General features: G+C 42.7%; 1 protein-coding gene across 1 annotated transcript in view; it reads left to right on the forward strand.

Annotated features, from left to right (window-relative positions):
* Positions 1-21,415, forward strand: part of akap6 (A kinase (PRKA) anchor protein 6) — a 169,225-nt gene that overhangs the window by 100,528 nt on the left and 47,282 nt on the right. The window contains 3 exon segments of the mRNA XM_051078111.1: positions 647-736; positions 738-778; positions 7,808-7,928. Coding sequence (XP_050934068.1) covers positions 647-736; positions 738-778; positions 7,808-7,928 — 252 coding nt within the window.

Here is a 21,415-nt window from a genome sequence, read left to right on the forward strand (position 1 = left end):
AGCGATTCATGCTAAATGTGTGTGTGTGTGGTTTTATGGGTATTTCGTGTTAGTGAGATGTGTGTGTATATACATTTATAGCATATACATGTACATACGGATATATAAGTGTGTGTGTGTGTGTGTGTGTGTCGGCTGAGATGAGAGTGCAGGATAAGTGTGGAGTGTGTTTCTAGTGGCTTGTTGGCTGCTCATGGGCTTTAAAGGCACGGTCCGTCAAAAATGGCACGGCCGAATCTCAATTCATCTGCAATACACAGCTAATCACACTCAGGGAAGATGATCCCACTCTGACACACACACACACACACACCACACCCCCCTCTGTTCACTTTCAGAGGTTTTGTGTTGTGATACGTAGATTCTGCTGATCTTTTTAAGTAACTTCCTCAAAAATGTTAAAATAGCAGTAAAGAAACTTCAGAGGCTGCTATCGCCCCTGCAGGCTGCACTGTTCATTACACCCATTCTTGGAGTCTGTCGTAGCCCGACCTGTACTGGAAACCAAAGGGAAGTCCAAAGGGCGGGGTTATGTTAGGCCGAGCCAGACATCATGAGTGAAACGACAGCTCACCACAGTTTGACATCATGAATATACTCTGTATGTTGTGGAACTGATTCCAATGTTCCTTGCTCTGTCTTCCAGTCTGAGCTGATCTCCAGTCAGTGTGAAGCCCAGCGAGCAGCCCTGGAGCAGATGGCCATCAAACTGAGCAGCCTGCGCTACCCCACCTCCCACCAACAGGAGGCACTACAGTCAGCTGGCCAGGAGCAACAGGTAAACACTGGACAGGAACGACAGGATAAGTAAACCTGCTGACACACATGAACAGAGCAGAAAAACACACACTACATCAACATGGCACTGGTTCATTCTAACTCTAAAAACTGCTCGATGATGAAGCTTCACTTGTTCAGATCAGACTACATGAACTCTGCGCTGACAACATCAGGAATGACGAACAGGTCTTGTAATGTTGGAAGAGCCAGTCATTGTGCATTATCACTAGTCATCACGTTGTGCTCCTTCTCTGCTATAGAGTGGACAATCAGCTGCTTTGAAAAAAAACTTGAAAAAGCTGCTGTGTTCAGTTTTTGTTTACAGAGCCTAAAAGGCAAAATACATTTTTATTTATTCGTTCCAATGTTCAATGACAGCCTGGTGGAAGGTTGCTGGTTCGATCCCAGACTCGCAGACGCCTCCTCCTTCATTTCCACCACTGAGGTGCCTTTGAGCAAGGTGTTTAATTCCCAGCTGCTGAACTCCAGAGGAGGAGTCTTTATCGAACCCTCACAAGGCGGCGGCAGCAGGTTCCCTCAGTGAGAAGTCGTCCGATGTTCTCTGCACAGAACCATCAATAAATAATAGAATAAAATACAACAGAGGAGACACAGCACCAGATGATTATTCTCTGTTGTGATGAGAAACACACACCGGAAACACAGTAACAAACACACACACACACACACACAGAGTCAAATGTAACCACACACACTCACACACACACACACACACAGTGTTAACAGCAGTAATCTGGTGCGGCCAGGCTCGGCTCGGCGAGCGGCATCTTTGGTCACGCTGCCTGTTGCTGTTTCATCCTCGGCTTTGAGGAGCCTCCCTCCGCGGTTATCACTCACACGCAGGCACACACACACACACACACACACATGCATGCACACATACACAATAAAAACATACACAAAGTTGTGTGTATGCAAATGACAAAGGAAGCTTAAATTGCTTCACTGTGAGTCTGTAGTATTGTTGTGTTGTCACAGTGCCTTACAAGAAGGATGTGGTGTGTGTCCTCAGTGCAAGTACACACACACTCTCTCTCTCTCACACACACACACACAGATTTGTATAAAATTGAGCATAAATTGCAGATTTGGTGTCAGCGCTCAGTTTTGGTAACTGTGGACTTGTTTACATCCACAGACAGAAAACACACACAGACACACAAATGTAAATGAAAGACTCATTTTGTTTCTGTTTGTGTTTTCCAGTCCTCTGTGGCTGCAGTGTAATGTCTCAGTAATTTACATCAGATGTGTTAGATACTAATTGGTTATTCATATATTAGCTGCTGCTTTTCACATCTCATATTTGTGTGTCTGTGTGTGTGTGTGTGTGTGTGTCCAGTGCAGTGGTGTGTGTGATGAGTTTCGTATTAATTGGATGTTTTTCTTTAGCTGCTGTGAGTTGAGCTCAGCTGAGAATTCTGGTTTTGGTTCAGTTGTAAAGAAAATGAAGGTCAGACTGAATTATTCACTGATCTCACACAAACATATCACAATTCACAATTTTATGACAAGAAACAAAGGTAGAGTTTTTTTTTTTTTTTTTTTGAAGTAGCTAAAAAGTCCAAAAAAATGACCCATTTCTTGAATTATTGTTTTATTTTATCAGCAGTTCAGTTAAATACGAAAGAAATTAGTTTTTACTATTATTTTAAATCTTTGTTCTATTCTTTTAAAAATATGATTAACATGTTTTTTGTAGTTTCAAGTATTATATATATTTTAGAAATGATATTACCACCTTAGACATATGTTAAAAAATAGCCAGAAAAGACCAGTGTATGAATAAATGAATGCATGAACAAGTAATTATTCAATCAGTTTATTCATTTATTGATCCTTTAATTAACTCTTTTCCTAATCCTTTTATCCATTAAATCATTCATTCATTCTTTAACTTACTTATTAATTGATTTGTGATGTGATGATTTGTGTAATAATTACTTTGTCCACCCATTCATTCAATCACTCACTCATTTAAAATTAAGTCACATTATTCACTAATTCATGCATTCCTTTATTTTCCCATTTTCATTCATTTCATTTGCTCATTTCATTCACTCACACAGTCACTCATTCATCCATTCAATAAGCAATTCACTCACTTCACAAAAATCTCATTCTCTTGCACACATCATCAGTTGATTAGTGAATTCAGTCATTCATTATTCGTTTATTCACTCATTCATTCCTTCTCCCATTCTTTGATTAATGGGTGGATGGATGAGGGATGTGTGGTGTCAGCAGGTGAACCGTGCTGCTGCTCAGTTACAGCTTTTTTTCTCTCTGTTTCTAGGAGTTTCTCATAATAAATGAGTGAGTGAGTGAGTGAGTGGATGAATGAGTGAATGTCAGCAGGGGGTGCTGTGCTGCTGTTCACTGACAGTTTGGGTTTTAATGTCTCTGCAGGATGAGTCCATTAGACAAGTGTCAGTGAATCACCTCATAAATCCAACAGAGTCTCTGACTGAAAGGTGACGGCTGCCAATATGACTCATTCAACCTTTCACTCTATCACTTCATCCCCCTTTCCTGTCCTCCCCCTCTCACTCCATCTCTCCTTCACTCTCTCTCTTCTTCCTCTAAATCGCACCCATCCTCTTTCCTTTTCCTCTACTTTGTTTTCATCTTCTCCCTCCTCAGCCTCCTTATTCCCTTTCTTTCCTTCTTCCTTTTACCTTCCTTTCTGTCTCTCTTTCTCTCTCCTCATCCCTCATTTTCTTTTCTTTATCTACCTGCAGCTACTTTCCATCTTCTTCTCACCATCATGCCTTCCTGTCTCCTTTTCTTTTCCTTCTGTTCACCTTTCCCTCCCATTTCTTTCTTCCTTCTTCCTTTCCTCCCCCTCCCTGTCACTCTCTCTCGCTGCCTGACATTTCTTCCTCTCTCCTCTTCCTCCTCCTCCTCTTCCTCCTCCTCTCTCTGCAGTATGTAGGATGATGAATTAGAAACAGTGGTTACAGCTGCTATCGCTGTTTCAGCAGCCAGGGCAACAGACATGGAGTGAGAGGGGAAACTTGGGAAGTGATGAAGAGAGAGAGAGAAGTAGAAAGTGGAAGATGATGGCAAACAAACGTTTAAGTTTGTCTGGAAAGACACTGCAGAATCTGCTCATTTTAAAAATCTGTGATTGGGTTTTGTCTCCTTAGTAACTGAGCTAAGCTAACGAGCTTGTAACGTAATTGTTTAAAGGTATACTGTGCAGGATTTGACCTGCAGCTCTTTAAACATCCATTACACAGACACAGAGACAGCGATGTAAACTGGTCTCTACGTTTTTGGAGAGTCCCGCCCTCACACCCTGTGTGCTGTTATTGGCTGGGGGCTACAGACCCACTGTCCAGCAGTTACAGCCCAGAGACGTCCCGGACACAGTTACTGGTGCAACAGGATGTGCTCCTTTTGGCCAAACCAGCTCACCACGTCTTATGTGGTGGCACAGCTGAAGAAACCTGAGACAGTGCAGTACCTTAATCGTGCACATACACCAAGAAGCTGGCATCTTGTGTGCAGCAGTTGATTGTTTAAAATGAACAATATTTACACATCATAGATGTTTTGTACTTTGGTAATTCAACAGTTTTTTGTGGGGAAAACCCATATCAGACACACACTGTTATTCCAAGTAGAATATTTTTATGTTTTAAAACATGCCTAGAGGGGATCTTGAACTTTAACTGAGCTAGTTTTTGTCTGCTCCCCACTGAGACTATTTGCTCAAAGGCATCAGGAGAGCTGATACTAAACTCTGGATGTGGTATCTGGCCACAAACACGTAACATTCAGCTCTCCGCCCTCATAGGCCGTATATGTCTACATAACTATCGCAGATATCAATATTTCTTTCCAGTAGTTAGATTTGCACATTATCTCCTTTGTTGACTGGAATTATGACGAGTTAGAAATGAATAATAGATTCCCATAATTTGAATTTCCTCAAGTGACTAAATGTCAGAATGGCTCGCTATAGCACTCCCACGCACTCCGTCAGCGCCGTGTGACAGAAAGAGAACCTGACACTTCAAACGCTCTGTAACCGTCCCGGTGTCGAACGCAGCCCCGCAGTGCTGCCACGTCGCTCCTTGCTCTCCGATTTGTCTGTTTTCTCGTCTTCCACCCCCCGAGAGATCCTGTTTTACAAAGCGTTTAGTTAACATTAGTGTGAGAACAAGACGGAAACGGGGGAGAGGAGGGGAGGTGGGGAGTGAAAAACGACAAACGACAAGAGAAAACAATCTGTGCGAGTGTTGTATCTGCTTCATCTGTCTGAGTCAGTAAAGGGCCGCTCTGCTCGCCGCATAATGAGGAACGCCGCCTCAGGGGAAGGAAGCAGCGCTCGCTTCCTTCGCTTTCTTCTTCTTCTCTGTTTAGTTTTTATTTCATTGAGAAGCACTTGCCGTGGAGGACAGTGGGGGTGTGAGGGGAGAGAAGGGATGGGACAGGAAGAGGAGGAAAAAGATGGAAGGATGATGGAAGATTTTGTGTTTTGTGTTTGTGACATGGCGGCATTTTGTTGTTAGAGTGGATAGTTTTGGAAACAGGTCATTTTGGAAAGTGTGGACGTTTTCCCTGATGAAGGAAAGTGTCGTAAGCGAAGGAGCTTTTTAAAAGTCTGAACATTTCATGAGAAAAGTTGGTTTTGTAACAGCGGTTTAGGTAAAGTGAGGACATTTTGTCTGCTCCTCACTCCTTCACAGGCTGGTTGAACGTCTTGTTAGAGTCATGGGTAGAGTCAGGTTGAGGTTATGGGCTGGGGACTTACAGGTTTTACATTAACACAAGCACAGACATGTTTGTGAGCATGTTCTCACTTCAAAGTGAATTATGGTCAAGTGTGAGTTTGGCTTCAGGGTGAATCAGAGTGAAACAGGGAGATAGAGGTGGGTATGTTTTAGGTTTTATTTTTCTTGTTTCTGTAATTTCATTCATAGTTTACTCTACTTTGATGGCTCCTACAGAGACAGAGAGTGTGTGTGTGTGTGTGTGTGTGTGTGTGTAGCTTTCTGGGTAACTGTGTGTGTACATGTGATTATCAATAGCTGTGTGTTGTTTTGTATATTTGAGGCATTGTTTTGTGTGTGATTTTGTTGTGTGTCTGTGTGCGCGCCTGCCTCAACTAGCGTGTTACTCTGTGTGTGTGTGTGTGTGTGTGTGTGTGGAAACGCTGTGGGCCTGACAGAGCTGTCAAACTGTCGTCGGCAGCGACCGGAGAATTCCAAACAATTTCACCGCTAATGTTGAGAAACATGTTGCCGATCCCCGCCGAGACCGAAAACCACCGAATATATAAATAATAAACACACACACACACACACCTTAACAAAACGGCTGACAGTAATGTGTGTGTTTGAGCAATCGGCCCCTGTTCCAGCAGCATAAATATTTGATGTGATCCTGTGTCGAGAAGGAGGAGGTGAGAGGACAAGGGAGGGAGGGAGGAGGGGGGGGGTGAGAGTGGAAAGGGGAAGCTAAAGGAGGGAGGCTGAGGGAGGAAGATGAGGGAAGATGATCTGGGAAAGGAGAGGAGTGCAACATGGACACGATGAGAGAATGTGGGAGGGAGGAAAAAGAGGAAGAATGAAATGAGGAAGATGGAGGGAGAAATGGAGACTATGAATCCAAACTAAACCAAACTACGTGAACCATGTACTGACTGAGGAAACAGTCAAGGAAGCTCTGAACTGATCAGGAAAATGACCACAGATGATTTTTGAGTGCAGGTGTTTTCCCTCGTACCTGGGAACATGAAAAGGAGCTGAACCGAGCTGCGTGCTGTGCTTGTGTGGCACATCCAGGTTAAGAAGTGAAAGAATTGGAGCTGTCGCACAAAAATACCTTCCCCCATAATATTATAGTACAAGACACCTCAGGATGAAAACAGGCCTCTGGACAGTCTGTCCTCGCCGACGCCTGGAGGGCGGAGAACCCATTACATCATATAAGCAATTATCCAGTCCCCCTCTGTGTCCTCCATCAGTTTGGTGTGTTTGTTTTAAATTTCATTTCTCACAACGTGTGGTGTCTCCTCTGTGTCCCGCCTGTCCATCAGCCACTTGTTGTTCTCTCTCCTGACATGGTTGTTTGTAGCTCCTCCAAAAAGTTGATGTGGAAGGCGGTGTGAACGGCCGGCTGTCACCGAGAGCTGGGAGATCAGATGAGTGTTTAAATATGAGAGATGAAGGCGCAGAGTTGCAGCCAGTCATGGTGCTGCACTCAGTTAAACACACAAAAGGTGACAGAAAAAGTCGTGTGAAGTTCAAACCCTGGCTTCTCTCTCGTCTCCACGCAGCTGGACAATCACTGCGAGTCACAGAAATTGTCGGATGCAGCCCCCCAGTTCAGATGTTTACTAGCACCTCAATAGTCCTCATAACTAACTATTTACTCACTGGGTCTTAGTGAGACCAGAGAAGAAGAAAAGCCAGTGTCAGCTGGGATTGGCTGTAGCCTCTCTATGACCCAGTCTACATGATGATGGATGATGTGCTTCCAGGTGTCTGTGTAATTCTCCAGTTTTCTCTTTGGGCGTGTGAAATTAGCTTTAAAGAACTTCTGTCTTCCTGTGGAAACATTTGATTATAATGTGACGTGGTGTGCGTTTGGTTCACCTGTAAAAACCGACAGAAATAACATCCAAGGAAGTTCTGTCCTCACAAGAGAATCCAGACACAGTCAAGGAACAAGATGTAAATAAGTTTTTTTTGTTTCTTTAGTTTCAGTTCTAACAGCAGCTTGAAAACAGACTATTTCTGCTTCCTGTCTGTTTTCTGCCTTTATCTGCCGGCGTCTCTCTCTCATTTCAGTTTGTGTTTTTAGCTGCATGCTTTATCAGCGTAACAAGATGCATATGTCTCCCATCGCCGCAGGACAAAACAATATTACAATAATACAAGAAACAATAACAGGAAGTAGAACATGAAGGAAACACAATATGAATGACAGCAAAAAGAAAATTGAATTACAACAATCATTCAGCGCAGTAATCTGTCTGTCTGTCTGTCCTCAGTCTGCAGGAGTTTGAGGTCGAGTATCAGGAGCTCTGGGATTGGCTGATGGACATGGACGCCATGGTAACGGATAGTCACCAGCTGATGATGTCAGAGGAGCAGAGGCATCACCTCTTCAAGGTAAGACGAGCTCCACTGTGTGTCTGTGTCTCTGTTCAGTTGTCTGTCTGTCTGTCTGTCTGTGACTCAGAAACTTCACAGCAGATGAAAAGTCGTCGCTGGCACCAGAAACTTTTTCTGAACACGCAGAAACTCGTTCTCTTTGCATGACTCCAGCTCATGGCTCCAGTCTTCAGGAGTGACTCTTCCTCTGATGATCTTACTGTCTTAGAAATCAACTGAATCCAAATATCCACACTCTGAACTTACAGACTTTCAGTCTGAAGTTTCCCTGTGGAAATAACATTTCTTCAGGTTGAGAATTAAAGCACTAAACACTAATTTACTTTAAACTAAATGATTTTGGTGCTACACTAATTTCTAATCAGGAGAATGGCTCGTCTGCTCCACTGGATCGAGCCGTTAGCTAACTCCACCAGGCAGCTTCTAACGTGTAGAGAAGAGCTTGAAAACATTTCACTGAAGATCTGCTGTTTTGTTTTTACAAACCTGTTCTGCTGGAAACATGTTGCTGTATTTCATGCATGTTGTGAGATGCTGTGGTTACACAGCCAGATATGGAAGAAGGTTCATTCCATCTACAAGGCTCTGATTGGTTGATTGTTTCTCCAATCTGGGAACCAGACCTGTTTGAATCACTGAAGAGACTGGGTCGGCTGTCTCAGTCTCCAATGTCTACAGCCCGGATCAGACAGGTTTACTAGCTTTTGAAACGCTGTGTTCATGTCCATGTTTTGATAAACAACTCCAAACTTGTCAGACATTTCATCATGGGTGTTCTGTGGTGTCGCAGATCTCCCATCAGCCACCTCTGCCCCTGTCCTAGAGGAGCACTGCAGGACTGTTTGTCGATCCAAATGTCTAAATGTGTAGAAACACAGAGGCAGCTGAAGTAAATGAACGTCCTCCCACATTTCATTCATCCATCAGTTTGTCTGTCGCCAGCATCCCTCCCTTCTCTCCTCCCTCCACCTCCACCTCACCATCACTCACACACACACACACACACACACACACACCCTGTCTTCATCCTCACCAAGGAGAATGGGATTACAAGGCATAGCCTCCCTCATAACCATATCATAGAGGTGTGTGTGTGTGTGTGTGTGTGTGTGTAATGACTTCACTGCAACCAAATGAGTCAGACAGAAAAACAGCATGTGTTACGATTAGAGATCTGAGTCATCCTCTTCTGTCCTTCACACATATGTGTACACACACACACACACACACACACACACACACAGAAAATGATAGAGAGATTAAATACTGACTGAAAAAACACTTGTTGTACCACAGTTCCTACACTCAGAACACGACAGTAAAAAGTTAGTTGTATTTTTAGTTGTATTGCTGTAATCAGCCTGGTGTGAGATGATTCCACATGTTTCCAATGCAAATGAACTTGTCTGTGAAAAAAGTTGATTTAACTTTAAATGAACAAGACACAACTTTTAATGATGCTGCTGCTGCCTTTTGTAAAATAAAAGCACAATAACAGAACATTGTCTGTGACTAGATCAGGCTCATGAACATGTTCATGGTTTTAGGAATCAAACTGCTGACATCTCAGTCTCTCCTTACCCAGAAGGCACTGCTGCAAAGCAACACACACACACACACACACACACACACACACACACACACACACTCACAGGTAACTTTGTGTTGTTTTCCAATCTTTTTCTGTCTCCTCTTCTAAACTTTTCTTTGTGTGTGTGTGTGTGTGTGTGTGTGTGCAGACATGATTTATTTAGCGGCCGATGAGTCTCACCTGGCCTGCGAATTATTGATAAGTGTAAAGATGAACCTAATTTCTCCATAGGAGTTGCACTTAAATATTCATCTCTGTATGAATATTCATGATGGTGATGATGCATGCATGAATTTTAGATGACTCTGGAATCGCTGGGCATTCTTCTTCTTCTTCTTCTTCTTCTTCTTCTTCTTCTTCTTCTTTCTCTCTCTCTCTCTTTTTTTTTTTTTTTTGATGTGTCAACTCTCCTGTTAAAATATTGATGTGGAGCTCGACAGCGTCTCCTTGCCCATTCCAAGGTCGCTTTCTTATACTGTTTCTCTCCCTCTCCACCACTGAGACTTCCACAGACAGGGCTACAGGGCTGTGTACAGTAAGCTGCTCATCTTATATATCACTCAGTTTTTACTTGTTGGGGCTGTTTCTTTATTTAAACCACGGCTGGCAAAAAGACAATAAACCAGCCTGTATAAATTCCCAGTAGATGTACCCATATAGTTAATAGTTTGACTTTCATTTATTCACATTTTAGTTGTTCAGACCAAACATGTTGAAGATACAGACCTGTGTTTTTTCCCATTTAAAAACATTACTGATGTAGAGAAACTAACTAAGGAATTGTCATTCTGCTGACACCTGGTGATGAGTGGTTTTTATTTTAACAAGCAAAAATAAAATCTGTTTCCAGCATTTTAACTGTCGGGACATTTATATTTTATATTTGATTACTGTTTCAGGCCCATGTTACCAGTTAGTCCATTTAATACCAGGCCACAGCATCAGCCAACACTCCTCTTTGTTTTTTTGTACCGTACTGTATGTAGTCATCTGAACAGGGGTCTACTGCAGGACATATGCATGCTGGGAGATTTCACCGTGCCTGCCTGGGTCTGTGTGTGTGTGTGTGTGTGTGTGTGTGTGTTCAAAAAAGCTCTAAACCCCCTGTTTTTTCAGTGTTTTTTTGCCTCCATGTGAACGTTAAAGAACCTCACTGTGCTTCCCTAAAATGCTGCGGGGACTCGACCCTGTAACCATAGCAACGCCAGGGCCCAACAAAAGTTGTTCTTTTTGGAGGTGTGTGTGTGTGTGTGTGTGTGTGTGGTGTCCAACAGAGAAAGAGCAAGAAGGGAGAGTGTGTATGTGTGCATTTTTGTGTGTGTTTGTTTGTGTGTGTGTGTGTGTGTGTGTGTGCGTGTGTGTCTCCTCCGGAAAAGGAAAGCTGGGCTGACAGTTGTTTCTTCGGGCTGGCTTGGCAGGCCGAGGCTCTACTGTTTATTGTGATGTTAGATGGAGGCACTTATCAACCTTGGAAAGGAGGGAGGAAGGAGGAGAGGAGTGTTTGTGTGTTTTGATACAGATATGTGTGTGTATGTGTGTGTGTGTGTGTGTGTGTGTGGTGTTCCAAGTACCCACACACACCAGTGAATTTGGACCAAAGTCGTTAATTTGTGATCAACAACTGGAAAGCATTTGATTGATTTAAAAGGGGGACAAGAGTCACGTCATCTGCCCTGAGACCTTCACCTGCTGCCAATTAAAGAAAAGCCTCTATCTCCAAAATACCAGCTGCACTGTTTAGTTCATCTGACTGATATCATCCTCTGAATCAGCTTCAATCATGAATGTATCTGCAGAATGTTCACTGCCAACATTTTCATTATTTTCCGTACAGTATCTGTTGAGGTTATGCAACAAAAACAGCTTCATATGAAGCTATAGGCTAACAGGACACAGCAACACAACATCAGAGCTCAGAGAGCTGCCATGTTATTATTATCACTGCAGTGTTTCTCTTTCTTTAAATCTGACAGAGAGCTGTGACAGTATCAGATTCTCACTGCATGATTATCGTGCAAAGCATATGCAATAATGATATTATCACAATCAGTGGAAATGTTAAAAATAATATTGATGCTATCAGTTAAATTCATCTTTACCTTTGTTTACTGTGTTTTGTCTCTTATCTGAAGAAACATAAAGCAGACAGTATGATTAAGGTGTAGTTACAACAAGAAACAGAAATTATTTTAGAGGCGTTGGATTATTTCCACATTATCATATCTGTATTGTTAACATGTAATCATTGACTTATTTTTTAAATTTTGCTGTTATCGTCAGTGCCAGTATATCATGACATCCCCAATCTACACACATGACTTCACTCTTAAAAAAGACGAACAACCAAGCACCAACCACTGAACCCACTGTATCTAACAAAAGTCATCTATGCATGAAATTTACCCCAACTTCTCTTCGTCCTTACCTCCACCATCTTACACAACAGTTGAGCCTATTTTACAATTCTCTGTGGCTCGATGAGCTTTCTTAAAGGAACTATTTGTGAGTTTTTGTTATTGCTACATAGCTAACATTAGCATTAACATTAGTTGTGAGATCAGCATCATCATAAGAGCTGTCTCCGGCAGTGGGAAGTAACGCAAATGTTTTGCTTCTGGTTCTGTCTCTTCTTTTCTTCGACTAGAGTTAGCATGCTAACCAGCTAGCCACTTCACCTCGTCACTTTCCGATAGCGACTCGCTGTAGCGTCCTCATTGCACTGCCTCTACCGTCACCACCACCTGCTCCCCACAAGAAACCACGTTCTGCAGCAGAGGACACTTACAGATGGCCTCTTAAAATATGAAGAAATCATTTTCATGATGTTATGTCAATGTTACTTCATACTGAGGCTTCAGATTGATCTGAACTTACCCCATACTTAGAGGCTAAAAGTTACAACGTCTTGACCTCTCCTGCCTCAGTTTTGTTCATATTTCACGACATGTGGCAACAACCTGAAGCATCTGTTTAGGCTTCAAGTCTATTTTCTTTCTTTTTATGTGCGGAAATACAGTGTTTGCTCATTTTGTGGCTCTGATGCTATACGCTGGTGACCACGCAGCTGAGAGCGTCCTGTGTAAATACTGACAGAGGACAATGTGAAGCCAGTGTAGACGCGGTGTAATGCATTCCTGAGTAACACGTTCATTTGGTGAAGGCCCTGCTCACTTCCTGAGTAAGTCAGTGAGTTAGTTAGTTACGTACTGTTGCATTTGATTTTGTTTTGTCTGTGAACTTTGGTTTGTTTGTTCCTGTCTTTCTATCCTTTCTCTTCTCCCTCTCTGGCACTCTTTATTCAAAGTGGTGTTACTGTGTGCGTGCTTTGTCCCACATGACACTGATCCAACCTTTCCTCTGTGTGTGCTCCGTTCATTCTCATTGTCTTTGGTGTTGTGTTTCATCTGTACTTCCCTGATTGTTGGTGTGTATCCAGACGGTGTGTGTGTGTGTGTGTGTGTGTGTGTGTGAGTTTATTGAGGGTCCACAGGGAGATGAAACAAGCACCAGACCTTGTAGCGGCTGTCAACCAATCACACATCAAGGCCCCTGTAGTTCAGCCAATAGATGATCAAGGTTCTGGCCCCGAGTCCCACAGTTGGTGGAGCATTTGACCGACTGTGGTAATATTTTGATTGAGACACAGAGAAATAAACACACACACACACACACACACACACACACACAATACAAAAGTAAACAGAGAAACATGAAAGCAGGGACATAATATGCAAGCGCGCACACACACTCACACACACACACACACATGCACATATTTGATGTCTCTTTATCATATGGAAACACATTTGGTATCAGCAAAAGTTTAAATTACAAATGAAAACAGCCGTAGGTAGAACAGCAGAAGGAAAATATTCCAAAACAAAAGCATTAAAGATGCTCTGATCAATCAGATGTGGTTCATACTCAGCTGATATTGATTACAAATGACTTGATCTGCACTTCTTTAAATGTAGATCAGAAGAATCTGGATCTTAAAATGTCTGAGACAAATTAACGTCTCTCCAGCTGTGTTTCACAGCCTGCTCTGTACCATGCTAACAGAGAATATTTTTAGCCATGTAGCAACACAGCTCCATACAGTGACGTACAGAATGTCTGTGGGTCAGTTCACCTCAAAACTACTGGACAGATTTGTCCAGGGAGACGAATGGAGAACTTTGAGAAGCTAGCCCCTGCAGTTTGGAAGATCATGTGGAAAGCATAACCATGTCTTCAGGATGACTTGTAATCACTGTGATGATCCTCTGACTTTTCCTCTGGCATCATCATCTGATCAAAATTCACTTTTTCCAAACCTGCAGATGTAATAACATTCCCATCAGCCTCAGCTCGTCTTTGTGTTTACCACAAATCAGCAAATACTAGCATGTGTAACTAAGGTATTGAACATTATAACTCACTTGGACTCATAGATGAACTGATGAGATTTTTTGATTAAAGGTTGAAGGTGACTGTTCTGTGAACGTCAGCGACGTCACATGATCACATACAGAGCAAAGAGAGGAGGACGGCGGTGACACAAAGTGTCAGATGTAGATCAGTGGAGGGAAACTTAGCGCGTCGTTTCTCTGGGACAAATCAAAATAATTCATTCAGTATTTCATTTGAAAACATTTCATTGCATTAAGTCATCACAGATGTCTTCTCTCTCTCTCTCGCTCTCTCTCTCTCTCTCTCTCCCTGTGGCGAGTTCCAGTGGAGTCCAACTAATTACAGTGGCTATCAGGAGTGTGTGTGTGTGTGTGTGTGTGTGTGTATGCGCATCCCTGCCGCTAAATTCTCATTTCAAATAGCCCATGGTGCTCTGATGGAACGCTGGGCTACACACACACACACACACACACACACACACACACACCTGCTCATTAACTGGGTTCCAAAACCAATCAGTGTTGGTGCGACAGAGGAGCTCTGTCTGAGGCCGTACACACACACACACACCACACAGAGTGTGTTTTCAGTGGTCTGGTTAACTCTGGTCCAAACCAGAAGGAGAGACACTGAACTGATTAACACACACTCTCACACACTCTCACACACTCTCACAGAAAGACAGAAATATAGAGAGAAAACAATTCAACTTTATTTCTCTAAATAAGTCAGATTAACTCTTTAAATCTGACGCATTAAAAACACATACAGGTGAAATATTCACTGACAGCGCGTTTGTTCAACATCTGATCCACCTGTAGTGACTCCAGCTTTATCAAACTGGTTTGTGGTTCTGTTTAGACTCTTGTTCAGGTTTAGGGAAAGATCCTGGTCTGGTTCAATACAGAAATACTCCACAGTGACATCCTCACCCACAACATCCATTTTCTGATCTGTCACCTCTCAATATGTTTAGGCAACTAAATCTACTCAGTTAATGTCAGGAGAAGAAACCAGCCTGGACTTTTTGTTATGGAACATGTTCCTCGAATAGACAGTGTAAACACATAAAACATAAACAGAACTGAGTTTTTGAGAAAATGCCTGATGATCTGACTTCCCCCGGGGAGGATAAACCTCTGTGGAGACACGAGTCTGCGTGAAGGAAACACACAGAGAAAGACAGAAATGAAACAAAACGCAGTGGATTCACAGCCTGTGTTTCTGTCCTCGGTGTCTCTCTCTCTGTCTTAAACCCTGAGGGCAACAGTGAGAGTACACAACCTCAACATGAGGCTGAGCACACACACACACACACACACACACACAGAGTGTGAGTTATATTCCAGTAGAGAGTCATGCCTGAGAAACACAGAGACGGCTTAAGTCCTATATCCTCTGAGCTCTGCCTCTCTTTCTGCTCCTCTGTCTTTCCTTTTCCTTCTTTCTTCATTGGACCTTCATTGTAACCATCATATATTTCTCTGTTATATTGCTGTTTCACAGCAGAACATAGAATCATTTTAATTTTTAAATAGTGAGCAATTAAATGAAAAATGCCTCCAAAAAAGCAGATGTAAATCTGAAGGTCGTTTACACAATTAAGCAACATTTAAAGCAGACACAGTGATGTGAAGGTCAAAGGTCAGAGCTCACAGAGCTCAAGCAAAGCTGCTGAAACATTTTGGTGATTATGGAGAAAAGTTAAAAAAAAACATAAGACATTGTTGTCGTACCCAGTGAGCTGCAAGAACGACAGGAGAATAAGTTGTAACTCCACTTCTGATTGAAATGTTTCAGTCTGACGTTAGCTGAACTTACATGAGAGAACAGCAGAGAGAAGAAGGAAATATGAGGGAATGAAGAAATAAAAGATGAAAAGAATTAACAGGGAAAGGAAAGAAGAAAAGTAACTAAAGCAAAAAGAATTGAAAATGAAATGAAAAATAGGAAATAATTTGTTTTACCTGCTAAAAACCGTGACCTGAGGTGAATTAGGTTTTGAAACGCACCTTCTCAGCACCGCCCCCACCCCAGAGAGGGAGAGCAATGAATGAAGATGAATGTTAACCTAAGAGAGAGAGAGAGGAAAAGGGAGAGGGAGAGGGAGATAGAGAGAAGCTGAGGGAAGGAGGTAGAGAGAAAGAATCTTTAATTAGAGACAGATGACTTTGCCACGCCTCAGAAGGCTGGAATTACACTGCAGGCTATGAGGCGAGGCTAATTTCACATGTAATTGTTGCTGCAATCCTCGCTGTGCTGTTAACACTCCCAACCTCCCTCCATCCAGAGAGAGGGGGAGAGAGGAAGAGTAAGAGGAGAGAGAGAGGAGGAGGAGGAGGAGGAACAGGAAGAAAAATGAATAAACGATTGGAGGAAAGAAGAAAAGTAATTTGTTGGTGTATGAAAACAGTCTCAGTCTTACTGTAGTACCTGGGAGAGAGGAAAGAGAGAGGGAATGAAAAATGAAAGAAAAGGAAGATGGAATGAAAGAAGAAAAGAATAGTATAAGATGGGAATGAAAGAAGGAATGAAACAAGGAAGGGAAAAGGAAGGAAGAGAAAGAAAAGAAGGGGGAAAGACAGATTAAAAAAGAAACTCAGAAGAGAAGAAGGAAAGTTAGATGTAAGGAATTAAAGAGGGAAGTCAAGAATGAAGTGGAGAAGAAAGGAGGTAGCGGATGAAGGTTAGAAGGAATTAAAGAGGAAAGGAGAGGAGGAAGGAATAAAAGGGAAAAGAAGAAATGAGAGAGAAATGAATATTATCATCTACAGCTCAGTGTTTCCTCCACTTCCATAGAGAGAGAAAAAAGAAAAATAATGGAGAAACAAAGGGAGGATGGAACAAAAAGAAGAGGATAAATGGAAGGTAAAACATCCTCCTGTAATCTTCAATACAGAAACATCTGACCTCTGTACCTTTAAAGAGAGACAGTGAGACAAAGTGAGAGATGGAGAGAGGCAAAGAATAGAAGGAGAGAAAGAAAAATCTGTCCTCGACCATTTAAAAAAAACACTTTGAAACAGCAAAAATCTCTCCTTATCCTACAAAAGAAACTTCCTGCAGCTCAGGAAAATCTTTCTCACACTTCCACACACACACACACACACACACACACACACACTCACTCAGAGACACAAAGAGACACACACACACATACACCCAGAGACAGACACACACACACTTCTCTGTCTTTCTTTGTAGACTGATATTCCCATTTCTTCTCTCCAGAGACACACAGAGCTCTGCCTCTGCTTCGGTGTGTGTCTGGTCTGTGTATAGTGTGTGTGTGTGTGTGTGTGTGTGTGTGTGTGTCTGGCAGGATGTGTTGAGTTGAATGCTTCCTGGGTCAGACGTCCCGATGTCGCGTTTTGTCGTTTGTTGCTGCTCGTTATACGAGCAGAGAGCTGAAGTCCTCTGGGACTGTGTGTGTGTCTGAGTGTGTCTTCATATGTTTTCAGTACCTCAGTCACTTGTCTGATTTAAAGTGTGTCTTCATGTGTGTTGTCTGGGTTCTATGTGTTTGTGTGCGTTGGCAGAGATATAATTTGCATCAGCGATGGAGGAGGCACGTCCCCTTTAAAGGAGAACTCCAGTCATTTTGAATCGAGCCGCTGCCGACGTCGAACAGGCAGCTCTCCCCGTCAAAGTACGTCCACTAAAGTTCTTGTTTTTGCCACTGACACCTTTAGTTTAACCAGAAACATCTCTATATCTCTACCAGACTCCATTGGCAAAAACAGGGATTTTACTGGGAGCTGCTGGAATACCACTGCCTCCATCTGTTAGTGTGTTTGTGCAATCGCTTTTTTCTGTTTTCAGTTTTTTATTTTGTTTTTCTTTCTTTTTTCACACACATGTGGCACATGTGCTCGTCCAGGGTATTACATTCTCACATGTTGTCTCTGTTCTCTGTCCCATAGAAATGTTTATGTTGCTTTTCTCGTCCACGTGTGTTTGTGTATTCACATGTGCTTAAGCACTTGTGTGTGTGCAAATACAGTCAGCGTGTGTGCATGTGAGCGTGTGTTTTCTTGTCCTCTAAAAGTACATACACATGCAAAGTGTGTGTGTTGACGTGTGCACAGTCAGCCTTGTTGTGTTCACTCTCTCACCTCTCTGTGTGTGTTTGTGTTCATGTGTATCTCTGCACTTTCTCAAATGTTTTTACCTGTGTTTCTGTGGGTGTGTGTGTGTGTGTGTTCACATTTTCAGATCTGTGTGTCTTTGTGTGTTCCCTGCTTCTCTCATCTGTGTGTGTGTGTGTGTGTGTGTGGATTATGTGTCCTGTGGGAGGCTGTTTCCTGTGCGTTTGTTCTGTCAGTCTTGATAAAGTCGGGGATATATCTGCTTTAGAACAAAGAGACACGACTCAGCAGCATCTCGCCAACTTTCCCTCTTTCCCTCTTTCTCTCTCTCTCTCTCTCTCTCTCTGTATCTCGTCTCTCTTGAGACTCCCTCAGCTTCCCAGGAACGCCGTCTGACTGAAACACACACACACACACACACACACACACAAAATGAGCAGGAATCTCATACAAGAAATAAAAGTAGTTTGACGTTGAGCGTCGAGCCAATGTCAGGCCAAGGTTGGCTGTAAACATGTTTGCAGAGTTTCCCAAAAACTACAAGCAAAGAATAAAACAGCAGCAAAAGAATTCAAACCAATCAGACTTTTATTTTGAAAAGTTTTCTACCAAAACAAGGCAGGGATCATTTCTTCACATGAAATGTTTCAGGTTACCAAGATGCAGAACTTTCCATGGTGGTAAACTATGCACAGGTACATACAGGTGGGCTGTGTGTGATGGTTCTTACCCCCCCCCCCCCCCCCTCTAGAGCTTAGTGCCATATTTAAGTGCAAAGAACAAATAACCAACAAAACATGTGATTATGAATCATTCACAGGGTCAAAACTGAAGAAGAAGCACAGATACACTCAGTGATTCACAAAGAAAAACACACACTGCAGTTTTTGTTTCACCTGCAAACAGATTTTATTTCCAGTGACGGTTTGTTTAAGTGTGTGTCGTGAGAATAATGTTTAATGTCACCTCAAGGGGAAAACACCAGCCTCCTTTTTAAGTGTGTGTGCATGAGAGAGAGAGAGAGAGGAGAGAGAGGGAGAGGGAGGAAGTGTGTGTGTGTGTGTGTGAACATGAAAACACACAATATTGGGAAGGAGCTCTGGTACACAATTAATGTGTGAGCCACATGATGTATGTGTGTGTGTGTGTGAGTGAGTGTGTGTGTGTTCTCCATTCATCACCCTGCTCTCCATTTGACCTTGGCACCTTCTTCATTAGAATAAAGATTGTCTGTCGTTTAGGCTACATGGTCGGTCTGCTGGACACACACACACACGCGCCATGCTATTACATTTCTGTCATTGTAGTGGAATGGAGAGAGAAGAGGAGGAGGTGCAGGTGTGGAGAGGAGGGAGAGAATAGAGGGAGGAGGGAAAGAGGAAAGGAGGGGAGGCAGCATATGAGAGTGTTCCAGGGCTGTAGCATTGAGTCCGGTCTCTGGAGCTCTGCTGTCATTTAAAGGTGCAGGTCGCTCATTTTCCTTCACTCAGACATGTAGTCATAACAACAAGTCCTCCAGCCTAAATAACCAGATAGGTTGCTGGCCCCTACTCTCCTGATACGACCTGTAGGAGCGTACCTGCCCGACCAATCACAAGTCAGTCACAGCTGTCAATCATGACGTCTGACCCCGGTTTTATAGCATCAGACGACTAATTCAAACCAAACTTATGATTAAAATGAACAGAGTGATTAGAACCATCTAATGTGACAGAAGCCATCTTTGTTTTTTAGTTTGGCTCATGTCCCATCCACTGACACGTAGGGGGCGGGGCTTATGACTTATACTGCAGTGACAGTAAACCACCAGGGGGCGATCCAGATGTTTTAGCGTCACTCTTGAGGAGATGTTGTGTCGTCCATCTTTTTATACAGTCTTCTCTTGGATTGCTGTGTTTTATATTATTTATCAAGACTTAAGATGGACGAACAGAGGCTTCCAACTAAACCTGTCAGATGAAGATTCTCTCTGACTTTCTCATTTACTCCATTTACACACACACACACACACAGACAGTGGTGGAAGCCGACAACAGAGGCAGTGTTGTTGACCAACACCTGCTCACTTCAGTTAGACTGTAAGTCAGTGGTGACACACACACACACACACACACACACACACCACTGAGATGATTAGTAAATGAACTCAGTCGACACCGAGTTTGACCTTGAGCTTTAAGTTCTCGCTCTCTCATCAGTATCACTTCAGTGAGGTTTTATTGGTTTGACATGATCAAAAACATGCTACCAAAGCACACACACACACACACACACACACACACACACAGTATAAAGACTGTAAATAGAATAACTCCATCTAAAAGTATTATTACACAGTATACATATGACCACACTTTTATCATGCTATCAATCTTTATTGTCACTAATGGGAATAAAAGTAAAGAACAATATTACCAAAGAACACACACACACACACACACACACACACACACACACACACACACACACAGCCGAGACACTGCTGAAGATGCATTAATGCCCATACACACAGACACATGCTCTCTCTCTCTCTCTCTCTCGTCTCCTCTCTCTCTCTCTCTCTCTCTCTCTCTCTCTCTCTCTCCTCTCCCTCTCTCTCTCTCTCTCTCTCTCTCCCTCTCCTCTCTCTCCCTCTCTCCCCCTCTCCCTCTCCTCTCCCTCTCTCTCCCTCTCTCTCCTCTCTCTCTCCTCTCTCTCTCTCTCTCAGTATAAAGACGCTCTTTGTTTGGACACTGAATAGTGTGATCCATCCAGCTTCCTATGGGGTCAGCAACACACACAAACACATTTGTACTTCTACACTTATGAGGACACCCCCCCCTCACCACCATCACCCAACCCCCTCCTCCCCTCTTTAAACCTTGACAAGGTTTGAAATCTTTGGTCACACACACACACACACAGTATTTGTGTATTTGTGCTTCAACCTGTTGCATGTGTGTGTTCTTGGTGTGTATGCACAGTTGTGTAGACTTTTCTGGAATTCCTGTGTTCCTCCTGCTCGTATTGTTTCCTCTCGTACTGTCTTGCCATGAGAGAGAATTCCCAGGGTTCTTATAAGGTCAAAGGTCACCTGGCATCCACCACAAGTGGCATCCCACTGCTTGTATGACTCACAGCTCCTCACTGCCAACACACTCATTCTCTCTCACTCTATCTGTCACTTGTTTTTAGAGCCAGCAGTTTTTATACATACAATACACATCAAACCACAAACAGTGGAAAAATAATCACAATCATTTTTGTTGACTTTTTTCAGCAAAAAAACAAAATCAATTGATGTTATTTTCTTTAAAAGTTTCTATAATTTATGTTTTGTCATAGTCGGTCTTATAATAAAGATTGGAAACAAAAACTATAATCAGAGTAATAACATGAAGTCCTGCTTACAACCCCAGAGGCTGCAGTGTTCA

The sequence above is a fragment of the Lates calcarifer genome, linkage group LG19 (genome assembly GCF_001640805.2).
Source record: "Lates calcarifer isolate ASB-BC8 linkage group LG19, TLL_Latcal_v3, whole genome shotgun sequence".
NCBI classification, from domain to species: domain Eukaryota; kingdom Metazoa; phylum Chordata; class Actinopteri; family Centropomidae; genus Lates; species Lates calcarifer.